This window comes from Oncorhynchus clarkii, chromosome 5 (assembly GCF_045791955.1).
Source record: "Oncorhynchus clarkii lewisi isolate Uvic-CL-2024 chromosome 5, UVic_Ocla_1.0, whole genome shotgun sequence".
In the NCBI taxonomy this organism is placed as follows: Eukaryota; Metazoa; Chordata; class Actinopteri; order Salmoniformes; family Salmonidae; genus Oncorhynchus; species Oncorhynchus clarkii.
Window position 1 is genome coordinate 35,601,839 of NC_092151.1, and position 19,544 is coordinate 35,621,382.

The 19,544-nt window shown below is 44.8% G+C and overlaps 1 protein-coding gene across 1 annotated transcript; it reads right to left on the minus strand.

Moving 5' to 3' along the window:
• Nucleotides 1-247: 247 nt before the first annotated feature.
• Nucleotides 248-18,995, minus strand: LOC139408718 (inositol polyphosphate 5-phosphatase K-like). The gene is made up of 13 exons (XM_071152956.1): nt 18,461-18,995; nt 12,882-13,505; nt 11,585-11,692; nt 11,327-11,435; nt 11,082-11,198; nt 8,910-9,085; nt 4,705-4,816; nt 4,301-4,410; nt 2,224-2,434; nt 1,895-2,032; nt 1,711-1,776; nt 1,435-1,539; nt 248-1,265 (listed from the first exon to the last, which is right to left on the minus strand). Exons 2-13 carry the CDS (start codon nt 13,499-13,501, stop codon nt 795-797), a joined length of 2,343 nt encoding a protein of 780 aa, XP_071009057.1. The 5' UTR covers nt 13,502-13,505; nt 18,461-18,995; the 3' UTR covers nt 248-794.
• Between the last annotated feature and the right edge of the window lie 549 nt (nt 18,996-19,544).

Genomic DNA, 19,544 nt, shown 5'->3' on the forward strand with positions numbered 1-19,544 from the left:
TGCGTCTCTCAGAGGATGTTGGGGTGAAAAGTCTCTGTCATCAGTTATTTGAAATGGTGCCAATTTTGTATGATCATATTTATTTTAGTTAAGGTGGAATCTTAGAGTAAGTCGTTTATAATTTCATTGTTACTATATTTTGAAAGCATTTCAATAATTAAAATCCATATTCCCCCACTTTTGTTGAATAGGAAAACAAATATATATATATGATGTTTCATATTTGCACAGTGTACTTGAGCTTGTATCCTCAGCTTGTATCCTTGTATCCTCAGCTAAGCATTAGCTGGTATTGTTTATGGCCCTCTCATGATAAATAATTACTTTTGGGTATGTCTATTTAGGCGGAAATCTACATTTTGACATTACATTTAACAGGTTTTAAGAAATAGAGACAACTGGTTGACCACCATGTGGAATGTTGCAAACTACAACTCGTACAATGCACTGCTTTTATGAGTGCAGTGACAGTGTGAGGTCAGATCAGCATAGAAATAATGGACCATATCAGCCCTAGATACTATCATCATATGGTCTTTACTGGCCTCATTTCAACAGTCTTATCTTAGGGCTAGATTCAATCTGTATCGCAGAAACAAATTTAAGGGTAATTTCCGATTGAGCCGACATATGCAGCGTTTTCCGTGAACACAGTCTCCGTGAAAGCGGGAACATTGCCTTTAAATTTCGAGCTATAATGCGGATCTTCCACAATAATTCTTCGATATGGATTGAATTCAACCTTTAATGTCTCTGCATATTCATGACCCCACAGATATTGTTGGTTGGGCTCCTCATAAACTTGTCTCTCCAGTCTTGCCTGGTGACCTGCCCCCTGTGGGGGTGACCTGAGTTGGTCTATGCTCCCCCAGGATGGCAGCGATTAGAGCCTCTGGGGCTGAGACCCCACCTCCAGGGGACACAGGGCTGCGGGGGGAGAGCGGGCTGATGGGCGATGGCAGGGTGTCCTGGGGGGACACCAGGCGCTCCTTCTTAGCAGCAGAGCAGGGCGAGCGGCTGCTTGGGAGCCCCTCTAGGGGACGAGGGTGCAGGCTGAGGCTCTGCAGGGAGGGCATGGGGGTGTTGGAGTGAGCAGGACTGTGGCTGCGGCGGTGGCGATGGTGGTGTTTTATTTTTCCAGGGCTTGGGCTGCGGGAGCTAACAGGGGCCAGCAGGACCAGTGTGCTGTCATCCTCCGAGCTGACGTCAGAACTGTCTGAGCGGCATACTGTTGTGGCTGTCGGGCTGCGCACAGGAACATGGATCTACGGGAGATGGAGGAAGGTTGGAGAAGAGAGTAAGAGAAAAGGGTGGGAGGGAACAAAATTAGGAGAAAAGTAGAAATATCCAGCAGAACCGAATGGCAGACAGCAACTGCTTTATTCTCTGTTCATTGAACAACACAGGAAGGAAAACGTCAGGAAGGGTCCTGACCTGAAAGGGCGATGTCACACCGATAATAGTGTTCATGTTATTACTGTAGAAACCCAAAATGTATTCCCCTGCATCCTTGGGTAAATCCTCCTCTGTAAATGTCACCTGAGAGAAAGGGGAAGAGAGTGAAGAAAACTACAAATAGAGAAAATGGAAACATAGTCAGTGGATGTGTGGATAAATGTTTTCTTATCTCAATGGATAAATGTTTTCTCATCTCAATGGATATCTGAGGTTGAGTTTGTGGGAGTATGTTTGTCAGGCTTTGTATCATACCTGTGACCCATGATCTGCTTTGGCCCACACATATGTTACATAGTCCTTGTGATGTTTGAACCCAACCTGTGTAGACAAATCACAGACTTCAATTGACCATGGAACAATTATGCATAGCCCTAATAAACTATAAATATTGTGTGAGAGAAAATATGAAATCTCACTGCTTTGAAGTTGAAGTTACCTTGTATATTGCAACCCAGTCCCATGAGCTGCGCTGGACGTTGGACATCACAGTGAATCTGACTGTAGCGTCAGAAACCTTAGTCCACTCCTTCACATACTCTAACGTTACAAGAGGAAGGTCCACTTTAAATGGGAACTGAGGGAGAGAGCATGAGAGTGAAAAATAAACAGATAGAAAGATCATTTTAGAGGGTGTTTCTTATGTGATGACTTTCTAAGGCTATAATGTAACAGTAACTGTAAAGGTTTTTCACCATATCTGGATAAACATCAAACACTGTGACTGCTGGGGTGAGAGTCCAGAGGTCACAGGGAGGTTGGACTTACATGTAATGAGAAGACAGCAGAGACAGGCTTGTGATCGCTGCAGGTGTAGCCCATGTGACTGCGGTAGGAATGTTGCACCACCTTGGTTGCCCCTCCCAGCCAAGAGGTCAGGCCATGCTGCAGCGCAGCATTGTGGGTAGGAACAGGGGAGCCCGTACAACGCAGACGCCACAGGATACGGTCTGTCCATGCTGGCTTTCGCTTCTTACTGCTGTGAGAAGAACAGAGAGAGAGATAATAGTGGGAATTGGAGGTCAGTGAATCAGTCAATAGAAATGTCATTATGAAGCCAACTGATTTTGCTGCACTCATTATGTCTAAGGCCTAGCTACAAGGTCTGTAACCTGATTTGATGTGTGCATAAATGTGAGAAGTAAGCGTATGTAACCAGGTGTTGAATGCATGTACCCAGGATACAGAAACCTTACCTTAGGTTCAGGGTAATCTCAGTTATGACTCCCATGGTCGGCCAATCAAAGCTGATTAGTATACGTTCAAAGTGGTAACCCAAAATAAATAAAAACAAAAGAAAACTACAAAGAATGTATGAATGTTTATGTATATATATATATGTATATGGGTATGTGTAGGTATGTATGTATATAGATATATACACTTCTCAAAAAAATAAAGGGAACACTTAAACAACACAATGTAACTCCAAGTCAATCACACTTCTGTGAAATCAAACTGTCCACTTAGGAAGCAACACTGATTGACAAATTTCACATGCTGTTGTGTAAATGGAATAGACAACAGGTGGAAATTATAGGCAATTAGCAAGACACTCCAATAGAGGAGTGGTTCTGAAGGTGGTGACCACAGACCACTTCTCAGTTCCTATGCTTCCTGGCTGATGTTTTGGTCACTTTTGAATGCTGGCGGTGCTTTCACTCTAGTGGTAGCATGAGACGGAGTCTACAACCCACACAAGTGGCTCAGGTAGTGCAGCTCATCCAGGATGGCACATCAATGCGAGCTGTGGCAAGAAGGTTTGCTGTGTCTGTCAGCGTAGTGTCCAGAGTATGGAGGCGCTACCAGGAGCTACCAGTACATCAGGAGATGTGGAGGAGGCCGTAGGAGGGCAACAACCCAGCAGCAGGACCGCTACCTCCGCCTTTGTGCAAGGAGGAGCAGGAGGAGCACTGCCAGAGCCCTGCAAAATGACTTCCAGCAGGCCACAAATGTGCATATGTCTGCTCAAACGGTCAGAAACCGACTCCATGAGGGTGGTATGAGGGCCTGACGTCCAGTGGGGGTTGTGCTTACAGTCCAACACCATGCAGGACGTTTGGCATTTGCCAGAGAACACCAAGATTGGCAAATTCGCCACTGGCGCCCTGTGCTCTTCACAGATGAAAGCAGGTTCACACTGAGCACATGTGACAGATGTGACAGAGTCTGGAGACGCCGTGGAGAACGTTCTGCTGCCTGCAACATCCTCCAGCATGACCGGTTTGGCGGTGGGTCAGTCATGGTGTGGGGTAGCATTTCTTTGGGGGGCCGCACAGCCCTCCATGTGCTCGCCAGAGGTAGCCTGACTGCTATTAGGTACCGAGATGAGATCCTCAGACCCCTTGTGAGACCATATGCTGGTGCGGTTGGCCCTGGGTTCCTCCTAATGCAAGACAATGCTATTTACCCAAAAATATATGGGGGATTGGAAATGATGCAGACAATTACATTGATGGAAGCAACAATCTATCCTCAATATTAAAGTTGATCCAACCCCCCCCCCCCCCCCCATCAAAAAAAAATTACAAAGAGGCATGCCTAAAATAGAGGCTAACTAACACAAAACAACACCAAACACTGACAGGCCGAGAAGCATCTGGTCACACACACACAAGTCATCCTTATTGCTCACACCCGTCAACTTCTCCAGTCTTACTGGCAGAGCACAGCCCTTGACCCGGTTGTTGCTGCCACCTGGGGATGGAGTGTGGACGTGTATCCTGGTGGTGCGTTGCCTCACTGTGTCCTAACACTAAACTACCCCCTATATCATAGCAAGTCATTAAAAAGGGAGCGTCACATCAATCACAAACCATTTATTGCTCTACACAGTATCACGTACCTGGTGTCGTATGTGTGTGTCCCCACATCAAACTTATATGTGGGGGGGAATTTGAGAGGGCCTTCTAAGAAGCCGTCTAAGATGGACTCAGTGTTTTTGGCTATGTTGAGCTGCAAAACAAACATGTGAGAATGAAGAGAATGAGAGCGAGAGAGAGGGAAAGAGAGACATAGACAATACAATTGAATCATCAAAATAGTTTGCTTGACTTGATGCAGCCACTGTGATTGAATATTATTGGGTGTAGGTTCATTTTTGTTGGTGCTATAGCTATCTCTGCTGATAATTAACCAACAGTCATTATTTTCAAAGATAAACATGACTTCAATTTGGTACTCTGTTTTCAAAGAAAATTCCATTTGGACTCTTTTTTTAAAATGTCAAATAACTGACAGATTTCTCACCTGGTCTCTCTCCCACAGCAAAGGTAGTTTATTGCTGTCAATGGCACTCTTCACCACATGAATGTCATAGTCCTCTATGCGGAAGTTAAGATCTCCAAACCAGAACACCACGCTGGGAGAAGAACACAGGACCATTTCACCACTCTATGAGCCAACAACTGATCATCAGAACATCAGGCTCAAAGATGTCGCCGGAGGGTAGGGCTGCCGTCTTATAGGCTCTTAAGCAACCATGCTATTTTGTTAGTTTTTCCGCGTTGTTTGTAACTTGTTTTGTACATAATGTTGCTGCTACCGTCTCTTGTGACCGATAAAAGAGCTTCTGGACATCAGAACTGGGATTACTCACCTCAAATTGGCAGAGGAGTTCTTCTTCAATGAGTCGGACGCGAAGGATATACTACGGACACCCGACCAGGCTCAGATCCCTGTGATTCGCTGGAAAAGGAAATGTAGGTTTCGCGGAAAGAGATCAGGATGCCTTGTGAGGATCAGGCGACGAGTGGCTAATCTGCCCTTGCCTTCCATTATGCTAGCTAACATTCAATCGCTGGAAAATAAATGGGACGAACTGAAAGCACGTATATCCTACCAACGGAACATTAAAAACTGTAATATCTTGTGTTTCACCCAGTTGTGGCTGAACGACGACATTAAGAACATACAGCTGGCGGGTTATACACTCTTTCGGCAGGACAGAACAGCAGCCTCTGGTAAGACACGGGGCGGTGGCCTGTGCATATTTGTAAAGAATAGCTGGTGCATGATATATAAGGAAGTCTCAGGGTTTTACTTGCCTAAGGTAGAGTATATCATGATAAGCTGTAGACCACACTATCTACCTAGAGCGTTTTCATCTGTATTTTTCATAGCTGTATACATAACACCACAGACCGAGGCCTGCACTAAAATCGCACTCAATGAGCTGTATTCCGCCATAAGCAAAAGGGAAAATGCTCATCCAGAGGTGGCGCTCCTAGTGGCCGGGGACTTTAATGCAGGGAAACTTAAATCAGTTTTACCTCATTTCTATCAGCATGTTAAATGTGCAACCAGAGGGGAAAAAATTCTAGACCAGCTTTTCTCCACATACAGAGACACGTACAAAGCTCCCCCCGCTCTCCATTTGGCAAATCTGACCATAACTCTATCCTCTTGATTCCTGCTTACAAGCAAAAATGAATGCAGGAAGCACCAGTGACTCGGTCTATAAAAAAGTGGTCAGATGAAGCAGATGCTAAACTAAAGGACTGTTTTGCTAGCACAGACTAGAATATGTTCCCGGGATTCCTCAGATGGCATTGAGGAGTACACCACATCAGTCACTGGCTTTATCAATAAGTGCATCGAGGACGTCGTCCCCACAGTGACCATACGTACATACCCCAACCAGAAGCCATGGATTACAGGTAACATTCGCACTGAGCTAAAGGCTAGAGCTGCCGCTTTCAAGGAGTGGGACTCTAACACGGGAGCTTATAAGAAATCCCGCTATGCCCTCCGATGAACCATCAAACAGGCAAAGCGTCTATACAGGACTTAGGACATAGGAAAAATCGTACAACCTGCCTAAATGACTACCAACCCGTTGCACTCACGTCTGTAGCTATGAAATGCTTTGAATGGCTGGTCATGGCTCACATCAACACCATTATCCTAGAAACCCTAGACATGCTCAAATTTGCATACCTAATCCAACAGATCCACAGATGATGCAATCTCTATTGCACGCCACACTGCCCTTTCCCACCTGGACAAAAGGAACACCTATGTGAGAATGCTATTCATTGACTACAGCTTAGCGTTCAACACCATAGTGCCCTCAAATCTCATTACTAAGCTGGGACTAAACACCTCCCTCTGCAACTGGATCCTGGACTTCCTGACGGGCCGCCCCCAGGTTGGAAGGGTAGGTAACAACACATCCGCCACGCTGCTCCTCAACACGGGGGCCCCTTAGGGGTGTGTGCTCAGTCCCCTCCTGTAATCCCTGTTCACTCATGACTGCACGGCCAGGCACGACTCCAACACCATCATTAAATTTGCTAATGACACAACAGTGGTAGGCCTGATCACCGACAACGATGAGACAGCCGTGTCGAGCAAGGACAACAACCTTTCCCTCAACGTGATCAAGACAAAGGAGATGATTGTGGACTACAGGAAAAGGAGGACCGAGCATGCCCCCATCCTCATCGACGGGGCTGTAGTGGAGCAGGTTGAGAGCTTCAAGTTCCTTGGAGTCCACATCACCAACAAATTAACAAGACAGTCGTGAAGAGGGCACAACAAAACCTTTTCTCCCTCAGGAGACTGAAAAGATTTGGCATGGGTCCTCAGATCCTCAAAAGGTTTTCCAGCTGCACCATTGAGAGCATCCTGACCGGTTGCATCACTGCCTGGTATGGCAACTGCTCGGCCTCCGACTGCAAGGTACTACTGAGGGTAGTGCGTACGGCCCAGTACATCACCGTTGCCAATCATCCTGCCATCCAGGACCTCTATACCAGGCAGTGTCAGAGGAAGACCCTAAAAATTGTCAAAGACTCCAGCCACCCTAGTCATAGACTGTTCTCTCTGCTACCGCACGGCAAGCAGTACCGGAGTGCCAAGTCCAAGAGGCTTCTACACAGCTTCTACCCCAAGCCATAAGACTCCTGAACAGCTAATGGCTACCCAGACTATTTGCATTGCCCCCACCCCACGCTGCTGCTACTTTGTTATTATCTATGCATAGCCACTTTAATAACTCTATCTACATGTATATAATTACCTCAATTACCCCCCGCACATTGACACATTGATTCTGTACCGGTACACCCTGTATATAGCCCCACTATTGTCATTTACTGCTGCTCTTTAATTATTTGTTATTCTTATCTCTTAATTTTTGGGGGATTTTCTTAAAACTGCATTGTTGGTTAAGGGCTTGTAAGTAAGCATTTCACTGTAAGGTCTACCTACACCTGTTGTATTCGGGGCATGTGACAAATAACATTTAATTTGATTTGATAATTATGACCAGGAGTATTTCCTGACCACACATGACCTAACCACCTGACCTGACCACATGAAAACACGATTTGATTTGATTTGGAGAAGAAAAAAAAAACGTGAAACTTTACTTGAAACCCAGTTTCATAGCACGTTATGACACGGGCATAACCATGTCATAACTTGTCATAATCTGTCATAATATCGTTCTAACATTGTCATGACATATTTTGACACATATATTGCATTATTTTATGGCTGGTTAAAGAAGTTTCCTTTAATTTGAAAGTTTCTTTCTTAAATCATTTGTTGTTGTAATGAATGTTTTTTCATCATATTTTAAATAACTTGTAGAAAATACACTTTATGACACTGTCATGAAGCATTATGACCATCCTGTGTCACTTACTTAGACTAACAAAATACAATTTATGACACTGTCAAGAAGCATTATCACATATATCCTCTCTAGGTTTCTTCCTCAATTCCTGCCTTTCTAGGGAGCTTTTCCTTGTCACCGTGCTTCTACTGTACATCTGCATATTGCTTGCTTTTTGGGGTTTTAGGCTGGGTTTCTGTATAAGCACTTTGTGACATCTGCTGACGTAACATTTATAAATACATTTGATTGATTGAGATAGGCCTGTCACGTAAATGCTCTTATGTCAGTCATCAGTCAAAAAGAGGATGTCTTGTCCTGCTTCTGAAATATACTCCTGTATTCATCCCAGTTATCAGCAACAGTGCATTGGGGTAGGTGAATGTCTGATATCAATGGGGTGCACATATACAATGCTAATGTAATGCTAAAATAATAATGATATAACATAAACATACTGTTGCCATGTAGGATGTGGTGTAATGGAATGTTTTGCCTTGTGTGGTAGGTTATGTGGGTTTTACACTCTTATGTATGTGTCACTAATAACCAGCCATATAATAACTACTGTGCTTGGTTTTGTGGGTTTTGACAGTCTTATGTAGGTGTCATAACCTGCCATAAAAAATGCTATATATGTCACAACAGGTCTACATATATGCTATGACAAGTTATGTCAGCTTTTATTATATGGTTATGACTGTGTCATAACGTGTTATGATGCTGGGTTGTCAAGTAAAACGTCACCAAAAAAGGTAGGTGGTCAGGTGGGATAAACTCCTGGTCCTAGACATACTGTTTACATCAGCCCTCTCCAATCAAAATGACCCACTCGTGGTCCAGCACACCCGAGGCGGTCCCGCCCTCAAACTGCTGTTGCTGCAGAATGCTTCCAAAGTCCTCCATGCGCTGCTCCAGGTTCCGCATGTGAGCCGGCAGATGACAGTTCAGGAAACACACCGGGTGGCCGAACATCGTCATCCTCGCACTTACACCCCCTTTATTACCCTGGGGGAGGGGAAGAGAGAAAGAGTATGAAAATGTAACACACACGGATGGATAAAAGATGGATGCTCTACCAGCCTTTGTAATCAAACATCCACTGTGATAAGGATGAAAGGACAGATGGCATTTTGGTATTGTCTGCATCAAAGAGCCAGACAGTCCTGCTGCACTGACCTCAGGGAGAAGGAGACTGCTCTGGCAGCCAGAACTGATGCTGACATCAACACGCTCAGGAAGGTCACGCACGCACACGCATGCACACACACACACGCACCTCTTTTCTCTCTCCCTGGCACATTAACATATTTTGATGCAATTTAAAAGCTACAGTGCATTCAAAAAGTATTCAGACCTCTTAACTTTTTCCATATTTTGTTACGTTACAACCTTATTCTAAAATGGATTACATTTATTGATGTCCTCATCAATCTACACACAATACCCTATAATCACAAATCAAAAACAGTTTTTTAGAAGGTTTTGCAAATGTATTTGTAAAAAACAGATACGTTAATTACATAAGTATTCATACCCTTTGCTATGAGACTCAAACTTGAGCTCAGATGCATCATGTTTCCATTGATCATCCTTGAGATGTTTCTACAACTTGATTGGAGTCCACCTGTGGTAAATTCAATTGATTGGACATGATTTGGAAAGGCACACACCTGTCTATATAAGGTCCCACAGTTGACAATGCATGTCAGAGCAAAAACCAAGCCATGAGGTCAAAGGAATTGTCCATAGAGCTCCGAGACAGGATTGTGTCGAGGCACAGATCTGGGGAAGGGTATCAAAAAATGTCTGCAGCATTGAAGGTCCCCAAGAACACAGTGGCCTCCATCATTCTTAATGGAAGAAGATTGGAACCACCAAGACTCTTCCTAGAGCTGTTCGCCCGGCCAAACTGAGCAGTCGGGGGAGAAGGGCCTTGGTCAGGGTGGTGACCAAGAACCCGATGGTCACTCTGACAGAGCTCCAGAGTTCCTCTGTGGAGATGGGAGAAGCTTTCAGAAGGACAACCATCTCTGCAGGACTCCACCAATCAGTTCTTTATGGTACAGTGGCTAGACGGAAGCCACTCCTGAGTAAAAGGCACATGACAGCCCGCTTGGAGTTTGCCAAAAAGCACCTAAAGGACTCCCAGACCATGAGAAACAAGATTTGAACTCTTTGGCCTGAATGCCAGGCGTCACGTCTGGAGGAAACCTGGCACCATCCCTACTGTGAAGCAAGGTGGTGGCAGCATCATGCTGTGTGGGTGTTTTTCAGAGGCAGAGACTTGGAGACTAGTCACGATCGAGGGAAAGATGAACAGCTCAAAGTACAGAGAGATCCTTGAAGAAAATCTGCTTTAGAGTGCTCAGGACCTCAGACTGGGGCAAAGGTTCACCTTCCAACAGGACAACGACCCTAAGCACACAGTCAAGACAACGCAGGAGTGGCGTTGGGGTAAGTCTTTGAATGTCCTCGAGTGGCCCAGCCAGAGCACAGACTTGAACCCGATCAAACTTTTCTGGAAAGACCTGGAAATAGCTGTGCAGTGACGCTCCCCATCCAACCTGACAGAGCTTGAGAGGATCTGCAGAGAAGAATGTGAGAAACTCTTCAACTACAGGTGTGCGAAGCTTGTAGCATCATATCCAAGAAGACTCAAGGCTGTAATCACTGCCAAAGGTGCTTCATTAAAAGTTCTGAGTAAAGGGTTTGAATACTTATATAAATTTGATATTTAAGTTATTTATTTTTTATACATTTGCCAAAATGTCTAAAAACCTATTTTTGCTTTGTCATTATGGGCTATTGTGTGTAGATTGCTGAAAAAAAAACAATTTAATACATTTTAGAATAAGGCTGTAACATAACAAAATGTGGAAAAAGTCAAGGGGTCTGAATATTTTCCGTATACACTGTACGTATTTGTGAACAAGGGATTTTGGACTCTGCATTTAACAACAAGCTCCTATTTTAGAGCAGGGGTTGCCAGGGTGACACTCACCCAGTAGCCCCCGAGGCCTGTGCGTGTTTTCTCTGTCTGCAAACCCCTCAGAAATGGAAGATGACAACATTTTGAGAACACCAGCAACAGCACCCCCTGCATACGCTGGGACGTCACCTATAGCAATAGAGGGGGAGGTGAGAGCGAGAGAGAGAGGGAGAGAGAGAAATAGAGAGTAACTGCATCCACAGAGATTGAGACAGTGACTGGCCTGGCACAACATTGCGAGTTAACTCTTTACTGACCAGCACATATCCAAATCGACTCAGTGTGTCCATGCAGAGTTCACTCCACTGGTCGGTGAACAGAGCATCCTTCAGCCGCTTGTTAATCATAGAGTTCACTTCCTGTAGCCTGAGTGGGGAGGAAGAGAGGAATAAGGAGAATGTTTGGATGATTAGATGAGGTGACATCAGTAGTAGATGAGAGATCAGAACAGTGATAGAGGTATGATGGAGGAGACATTGAATGCTGGCACTGTTTTGATTGGAGCAGAAGCTCACCCAATGATAAACATGTCTGTGCTCCCATCGCCAGCATGCGGCCCAAACAGAGAGGTGATGTCATCAGGAGGAAGAGCAGAGCCCACATTCCATGTGACAATGTGAACCCTATCAGAGGACGACACAGGGGGTAATGCACATCCTACATTATCAGTAAAACTACATACATTAGTTAAACTTTACATACACTACATGCCCAAAATTATGTGGACACCTGCTCGTCGAACATCTCATTCCAAAATCATGGGCAGTAATATGGAATTGGTCCCCCCTTTGCTGCTATAACAGCCTCCACTCTTCTGGGAAGGCTTTCCACTAGATGTTTGAACATTGCTGCGGGGACTTGCTTGGGCGATTAGGCCTAGCTCGCAGTCAGCATTCCAATTCATCCCAAAGGTATTCGATGGGGCTGAGGTCAGGGCTCTGTGCAGGCCAGTCAAGTTCTTCCACACCGATCTCGACAAACCATTTTTGTATGGGGGCAGCTCTAGCAGGGCAGATTTCTGACGAACTGAGTTGTTGGAAAGGAGGCATCCTATGATGGTGCCACGTTGAATGTCACTAAGCTCTTCAATATGGGCCATTCTACTGCCAGTGTTTGTCTATGGAGATTGCATGTCCGTGTGCTCGATTGTATACACCTGTCAGCAACGGGTGTGGCTGAAATAGCCGAATCCACTAATTGGAAAGGGGTGTCTACATACTTTTGTAGTGTAGATTTGCAATCATAACTGTGTAGTAATGTAATTATTATGTAATAATGTATAGCTCAATGTTAAGTGTTGAACCCATACTGTACTCTTACTTGACTCAAAATGTCAAGTGACCAGTGAACATATAGCCAATCCCTTGACACTAGGGTAAATGGAGACTATAAACTGCACCTACAGGAACAATCCAATCTAATATCAGTAAAAGTGATTTTAGTGGTTGTGAATGAACAGAAGGGGAGAGAGAGAGAGAGAACTGTCTGGGACCCCTGTCAAGGAAATGTGCAGCCTGTATGCATTCTGTCTAGTTCAGATAGTCCTTACTGAGATGTATGGCATTTGATTCATATGACACATTCTGGCTCATATCAACCCATCATCCTGCAAATGGCTTCTATACCTGAGGCTGGGTTCTGCCTAGCTCGTTTGCCATGCCAAGGACGGAAAGAGAGAACAATCTCCATGGAGACAACAACATGTTACTGTATTTAGTCAGGGAGTAGAAAAAAACCTTTAGAACAAATGTAATATACGGTGGGCATGCTACTGAAATAGTACTTGGCGTCATCATTCGTGATCTGTCTCACCTGAAGCCGTAATCTGTTTCTCCTTCAGTCTTGTCAGTCTGTAGCTGGTTCTTCACAGCGCCCCCAGGGGATCTGGTCCCCTGGGGTTGTGGACTGGAGCCTGGTTTGGGGCTGAGGCTGGATGGCGGGGTGAGGCAAGGCTGAGGCAGGTTAGGCTGTGGGATGAGGTAAGACTGGCTGGTGTAAGGCTGAGTGCTATGAGGACTCTGAGGACTGCGGGACAACTGGGAAGACTCTGTGGGGGACTGGGACAGGGAGATGGGGCTGTGTGGTCCAGGAATGCGGTTTGGAATAAAGGCCTTATCCTTTATATCAGCCTCTGGACCTCTGGAGGAATTCAGTGCAGTAGGTCTGGGACGGCTGATGTTGACTGGAACTGCAGCACTGGACCCAGGCTGTACATGCTCCGGCCTCACCGGGTCTAGCATCTCACGTACACCTGAGGCCTGAACTGGACCCATTCCTGGGAGTTTCCCAGATCCCACTATGGGACAGGTCATAGCGGTGTCCCGGGCTGTTGGCTGTAGGGGTAGGGCAGGTCCTGGAACAGCATTCAATCCAGGTTGTCTAGAGACTCTTGCTGGATCTATACTGCTTTGTTTCTGCTGCATTTGATCCATCAACCTGATTAGTAACCACAAATCATGTGGAAGGGATGGGAGAGCGTTTGTTAGATAAAGGGATTGAACAGATGGGAGAGCAATTACAAGAGAGAGGAATGTGCAGTCTGCTGAGCTGGTTGTGTAACCGATGCAAATGTAGAATGAGAAGATGAGAGACCTGTGTTTGTTTTTCCTTCACAACCCCTTCCCTCATCCCCCTCTGGTCACAGACTGTCTCCATCTAACACCGAACCCTGTGGCCTGACTAGGAGGGGGAATTGGCATGGAGCCAGAAGGGGGTGAGGGAACTGGCTCACACTGAGTACCTGTCTACCTCCTGCCCCCCAGTCCCCAGACATCACAGCTGACATCATAACCATAGGCAGTCGGTGGGAACCAACTTTCTACCCCAATCCATGTCTACTTTCCTGTTGCTTAGCAACACATTTCAGTCCCCTAGTCCAACCCCCTTTCTATCCCATTACTCCCTGCTCCATTCCCTCCTTGCATCTTCCCTTTCAACTACTGTATGTTATGGAGGGGAAGGGTGGGCTTTTCTACTCTTCAAACTAATCTATCGTGCCCCTCTGCCTCAGAAAATGCAGGTAGAACAATGTATATCTCTAACACACACTATGTGTGGCAGCGAGATAGTCTCAGACAGAACACTAACCCACTGCAGCAGTAGATATAGCACAAGAACAAAATGGGTCACATGACATTAAGTAGGCTACATTCTAGCCCTCACTCTATGAGAATCAGCCTATAAGATGCCAGTGACAGCAAGAACAGCTCACTTACCAAAACATATTGTTTGTCCGCCGACCTCCATAAATTAAATACCTCCCCTGATTTATTCATGACATTCTGAGTGGCTCTGGAAACTGAAGGGTACATGTGACCACTTGAATGTGCAAGGGTAGCCTAAACATAATAGATTGTGGTTGTGGTCATGGAAGGTGTGTCACTGTCAATAAAGCAATATATTGGAAAGAAAAAAGCCATCACAAATGTTGTTGTTAGTGGCTATATACATGTTGATTCAGCCATTGAATGGACAGCCATCGATCACGTGACACTAATCATTACTATGTGAAGACTCAATAGCACATTGAAGCCAAATGGTGTTGGTTAAGATGGCATCTCATGGATACATAACATGCACAGTTTGAGGTACTCCAGGAAGTGCCGTTGCAGGCTAGCTCAGTGCTACCCTTTCTCATTGAGTAACTCAAGTTGAAGGTGGCTGGGGTACTGCAGGTTGCTATTAGCAATTCAATAATCCTTATAATTTATCTTGTGTGCAATTTTGAAATAAATTGGTTGAAGAGCATACATCTGGTGTATTAGAAGCAATTACGTACCATGATTGTCTTTGATTCTTTTTTTTTTCCACAAAGATTGCCATTTTCCCATTCACTACAGTGTTTGCTGACAATGCCTGTAGTACCGTGGTCGGCCTTGAACATTCGTGGCTTCAATGAGAGGGAAGCTACGGAAGCTCTCATTCTCCCCTGGAAGCCCTCGTTATCCCCTAGTTTCAGAAGAGGTGGAGTCATATAGGTGGACTACAAGTGACCTACAGCAGCTGCAGGAAAGCCTGTCCCTTTAAGAACTCAGTGATGATGTCACTGCTATCACAAGCTGGCAGAGTGTTTAGTTCATTACCAAGCAGAGCTTGCCACCTACAGCTGTGAACACAACTCTGTTTTGGACATTATTTATTTTCTGACCAATGTATTCATCACTGTGCTTGAATACCAAAACTGTAAGTAAGGTTTATGTTTTCCCCCTGTTTTACTGACGAAGTTGTCAATAGTTTAAGAATATTTTAGTCATTATTACAGCATTATGTGTTTCATTTTTTATGCTGAATGTGCCTTATCTTAGTATTGATGCTTATTATTTTCAGACCACATCTTGTATGGATAAATGGACAGTTAATTGGATAATCAAATCTGAATGACATGGCACAGAACTGATATTGCAGACGAAATCCTGAGAAAATCCAATCAGGAAGTGACTCTTATTTTGAAACCCCTGTCTTTCTATGCATCCCTATTGCCCATTGAAAGGGATATCAACCAAATGATTTTTTCTGTGGCTTCCCTAAGGTGTCTACAGCCTTTAGACGTAGTTTCAGGCCTTTATTTTGAAGAATGAGCGTAAACGACTACATTGTGTAAGTGGCCAGCTGAGGGCTCTGAGTGATTCTTGCGTAAAAGACAGAGGTAGTCATTTTTCCTCTCGCCCCTACTGAAAAGCCAATTGTCCCGGTTGATATATTATCGAATAGATATTTGAAAAACACCTTGAGGATTGATTATAAAAAACGTTTGCCATGTTTCTGTCGATATTATGGACATAATTTAGAATTTTTTCAGCGTTGTTGTGACCACTATTTCCGGTGGATTTCTCAACATAAGGTGACCAACAAAATGAGGTATTTTGGGTATAAAAATAATCTTTATGGAACAAAAGGAACATTTGCTGTCTAACTGGGAGTCTCGTCAGTGAAAACATCCGAAGATCATCAAAGGTAAACGTTTAATTTGATTGCTTTTCTGATTTTCGTGACAAAGCTTCCTGCTGCTTGCTGGACATAATGCTATGCTTGGCTATCGATAAACTTACACAAACGCTTGTCTTGCTTTGGCTGTAAAGCATAATTTCAAAATCTGAGATGACAGGGTGATTAACAAAAGGCTAAACTGTTTCACTATATTTCACTTGTGATTTCATGAATATGAATATTTTCTAGTCATATTTTTGGATCGTTGCGCTATGCTAATTAGTGTAGTTGATGACAATTCTCCCGGATCCGGGATGGGTAGTTTCAAGAGGTTCTCCAATCAACATTAAAGAATCCTAAACTGAGGAACTGTCTCTCTCACCATCTCTCTAATAGGAGTACAATCTCCATAACTTCACCTACTCTATCACTGAATAAATTCCAGAGGCATCATCCTCTAATTCATGGTCCTTAGAGTTGGATTGTGTAAACCACCTGATATGGATCCGACACATACGGACCCATCCAATAAAGACATCCCCCTAGCTCACCTGGGCGATTATGCTGTTGAATATCTCCCCACCACTCAGGCACCCCCATCATTAGGACGAAGGAGTAGTCGAGCGGACATCCGATCAGAGAGGGGTGCTATCAAATCCAGATAAAGTGCCAGCTTATCAGTGAGCCGCTTCCCAGATCTATCCCACTTCCAAGCAGCTATGTTGGAGGAAAGTATGAAGCTCATGGAGTTTAATGACCTACAACGCCAGCTAGAGCAAGATCACAACGTCGACGTCGTGTCGACGCGTAGCAGCCGAAGCCAGAGAAGCTCAGCGACAACAGGAAGAAACTCAGCGTCGACAGGAGGAAGCTCATCGGGCCGGAGAAGCAATAGCTACACAATTGAACAGGCAGCGGCATCTACAGAAGGTAGCTAATGAGCTAGATCTAGCCAAGCTTGTCACATCCTTTCTTAAAGAAAGAGATGAAAAAGAGAGAGGCGTTGATGCAGCCAGAACCCAGATGACTCAATCAGAGCAGAGGAGCCCCTCACCAGCACTGTCTGATGAATCATGTGACAGCTTTGCGTCTATCCCACTCACACAACCACAACACGCCAACCTAGGAGAAAGAGGCGGAGCCTATGAAGACTCACATCATCTTTCCCTGCCTACCCGAGGCACTCATCAGCAGCTCCCGTGGTTCTGCACCTTTCTCCATCTCCCGTGGTTTCGCATCCAGCTCCAGCTCCTGTGAGTCTGCACCCTGCTCCAGCTCCCATGGTTACGCACCCTGCTCCAGCTCCCATGGTTACGCAGCCTGCTCCAGCTCCTATGGTTACGTACCCTGCTCCAGTTCCCGTGGTTCCGCACCCAGGATCAACACCTACGGCTCCATACACCGGACCAGCACCTGCGGCTTCATACCCTGGACCAGCATCCGCAGCGCCATATCCTGCACCAGGATTTATACCATACCCTGTTCCAGGTGAACCCTACTTAACTGTGGGACAAAGCATACCTTATCCAGTCCCAGCAGCACCAGGCTTCCATCCAGGTTTAAGCGTGCCCTATCCCAACCGATCAGCGAAAGTAATGCCACAGGCTGTTCAACAATTTAACCTCAATTCTAAGCCTGAGACCTTCACCCTCAGGACAGTTAGACAAGACGTTGTGCAACTGCAAGGGACCTCAGTTACCTTTGACGTGTTTCCCCTGCTCAATCCTTTCAAGAAGTATCAGATATGACCGCAGACAACCTAGGTCTTTCCAAACACTCCCACCAAAAGCAATACGACCACCTCCATAAGCAGCCTTTGCCACGGGTAGCCCAAGCTCAACCTCTGCTGCTGATTGGTTCAGACATGGCTCACCTCCTGATACCCATACAGCTACAGTGTACAGGCCCGCCTGGTGGACCCATTGCCGTCCACACCGAACTCGGATGGTCCTTGCAAGGCCCTACTAGCTTAGTCCACACAGCACCAGCGGATTGAGTTTTTTTTACATAAAATATATTTGTGGTCATATTTGCAGGGAATATAACAAATTAAAGGCCTATTATTATTGTTAAAAATGTGTTTGTGAAAAGTAATGTCAAATTGCTTATAACACCATTATACTTCCTAAACTGTTATTTATTTTTGGAAGAAAATGATCTAAAAATAAATATTCTCTAAAAATAAAGAAATTAAAACAATTCACGGACCTGCAGTACCCCCATGGACCACAGGTTGGAAACCACTTGACCTAGAGATGATTTTCTACTCAACTGTCACATATCAGAGATTACATATGATCTATAATATCACTTGATACAGGTCTACTCAGCCATGCACCTCTTTGCTATGGCACGCTGAACTATGAAAATTTAAAAACAAGAATGCATGATCAATCAACATGCAATAATAATCACATACAGACATGCTGTGAGGTTGCGCACACTCTCGGTGACAAATAATTTACCTTTCATCTGCAAGGTGACATGCTTCGCCAGTGAATCGGTCTCAACCTGGCGCAAGGCAGGGCATGATGAAATACTTATCCAATTGAATTAGTCCATGATATGGGACAAATATCTACAGGTTTTTAATCGTCAAAACACCAGCACTTTACGGTTAACGGCTTTCTTCTAGACTCATCTGAAATATACCACGCCCCGGGGAATGACAAGTCGATACCCTGGCGAATGACAGCCCGTGAGTGACACTAGCGCGACCTGTCAAAGGTGAAAAACCGGGCGCTGTTCTCGGTACGCGAGTTTAGTGTTCTAAAACGTGAAAAACAGTAGACTCGTGCCTGATGTCCAGTAAACACAGCATCCTTGAGATAGATTACTGATGGAGCTTCTGTGCGCGTGATACCGACTGTTCAGTTTACGGGACAGTTGCCTGCGCCTCGATCCTGCTTACCTGCTATCTGACCAGTGCAACTGTTTTCCTAGAGAGGAACCAACATCACTTACACACCGTCCGGAGACTGTCTGATTAAGAATAGAGTCAGAGCTGGCGACCGTAATAAAGGAACCCAAGATGAATCTCAACCCCCAAATTCAACTGACGTTGTGACTAGGATTACATAAATGAATTGAGCATCTGTCGTGTCAATTATGTAATTAATCCGAGAGTTAGTCGTACACCACCATACAGAGAATTAAAATGTCACAACGTCAGGCAGGTTGCTAGGCTACCTTAAAGCGCAGACTAGTGTAATGATATCGTTATTACAGGACACTGCGCAAGAGCGCCCGGAATTGGTGCCCCACGTGACCACTATGCTTGAGCGCAGTTAATCATATTTCAAGTAAAATCATTCTGACAGGATTGGCAGAGATGACATAATTTAACTGTTATGTGAACTATGATTGCCCGTTTAACCCGTAAAATGTAGGCTACTGGGATGGATCTGATTTATATCTCGTAAAACAGAGTAGGCTTGTGTCATTAAACAGATTTTCAACATGTTGATGCTACCTTTTATAATTATATAAAATATATGCAACACATTGTCCACCAACAGGTTTTTGTGACAATGCACCACACAACCAATA

Bases quoted from the DNA above. Each gene is read 5' to 3' on its own strand.
- LOC139408718 (XM_071152956.1), bottom strand. From the start codon at position 13,501: ATGGATCAAATGCAGCAGAAACAAAGCAGTATAGATCCAGCAAGAGTC. The intron at 1,777-1,894 runs GTAACTTCAACT...TTGTCTACACAG, and splicing joins ACTGGGTTGCAATATACAAG to GTTGGGTTCAAACATCACAA. The intron at 1,540-1,710 runs GTATGATACAAA...CCTTTCTCTCAG, and splicing joins AAGCAGATCATGGGTCACAG to GTGACATTTACAGAGGAGGA.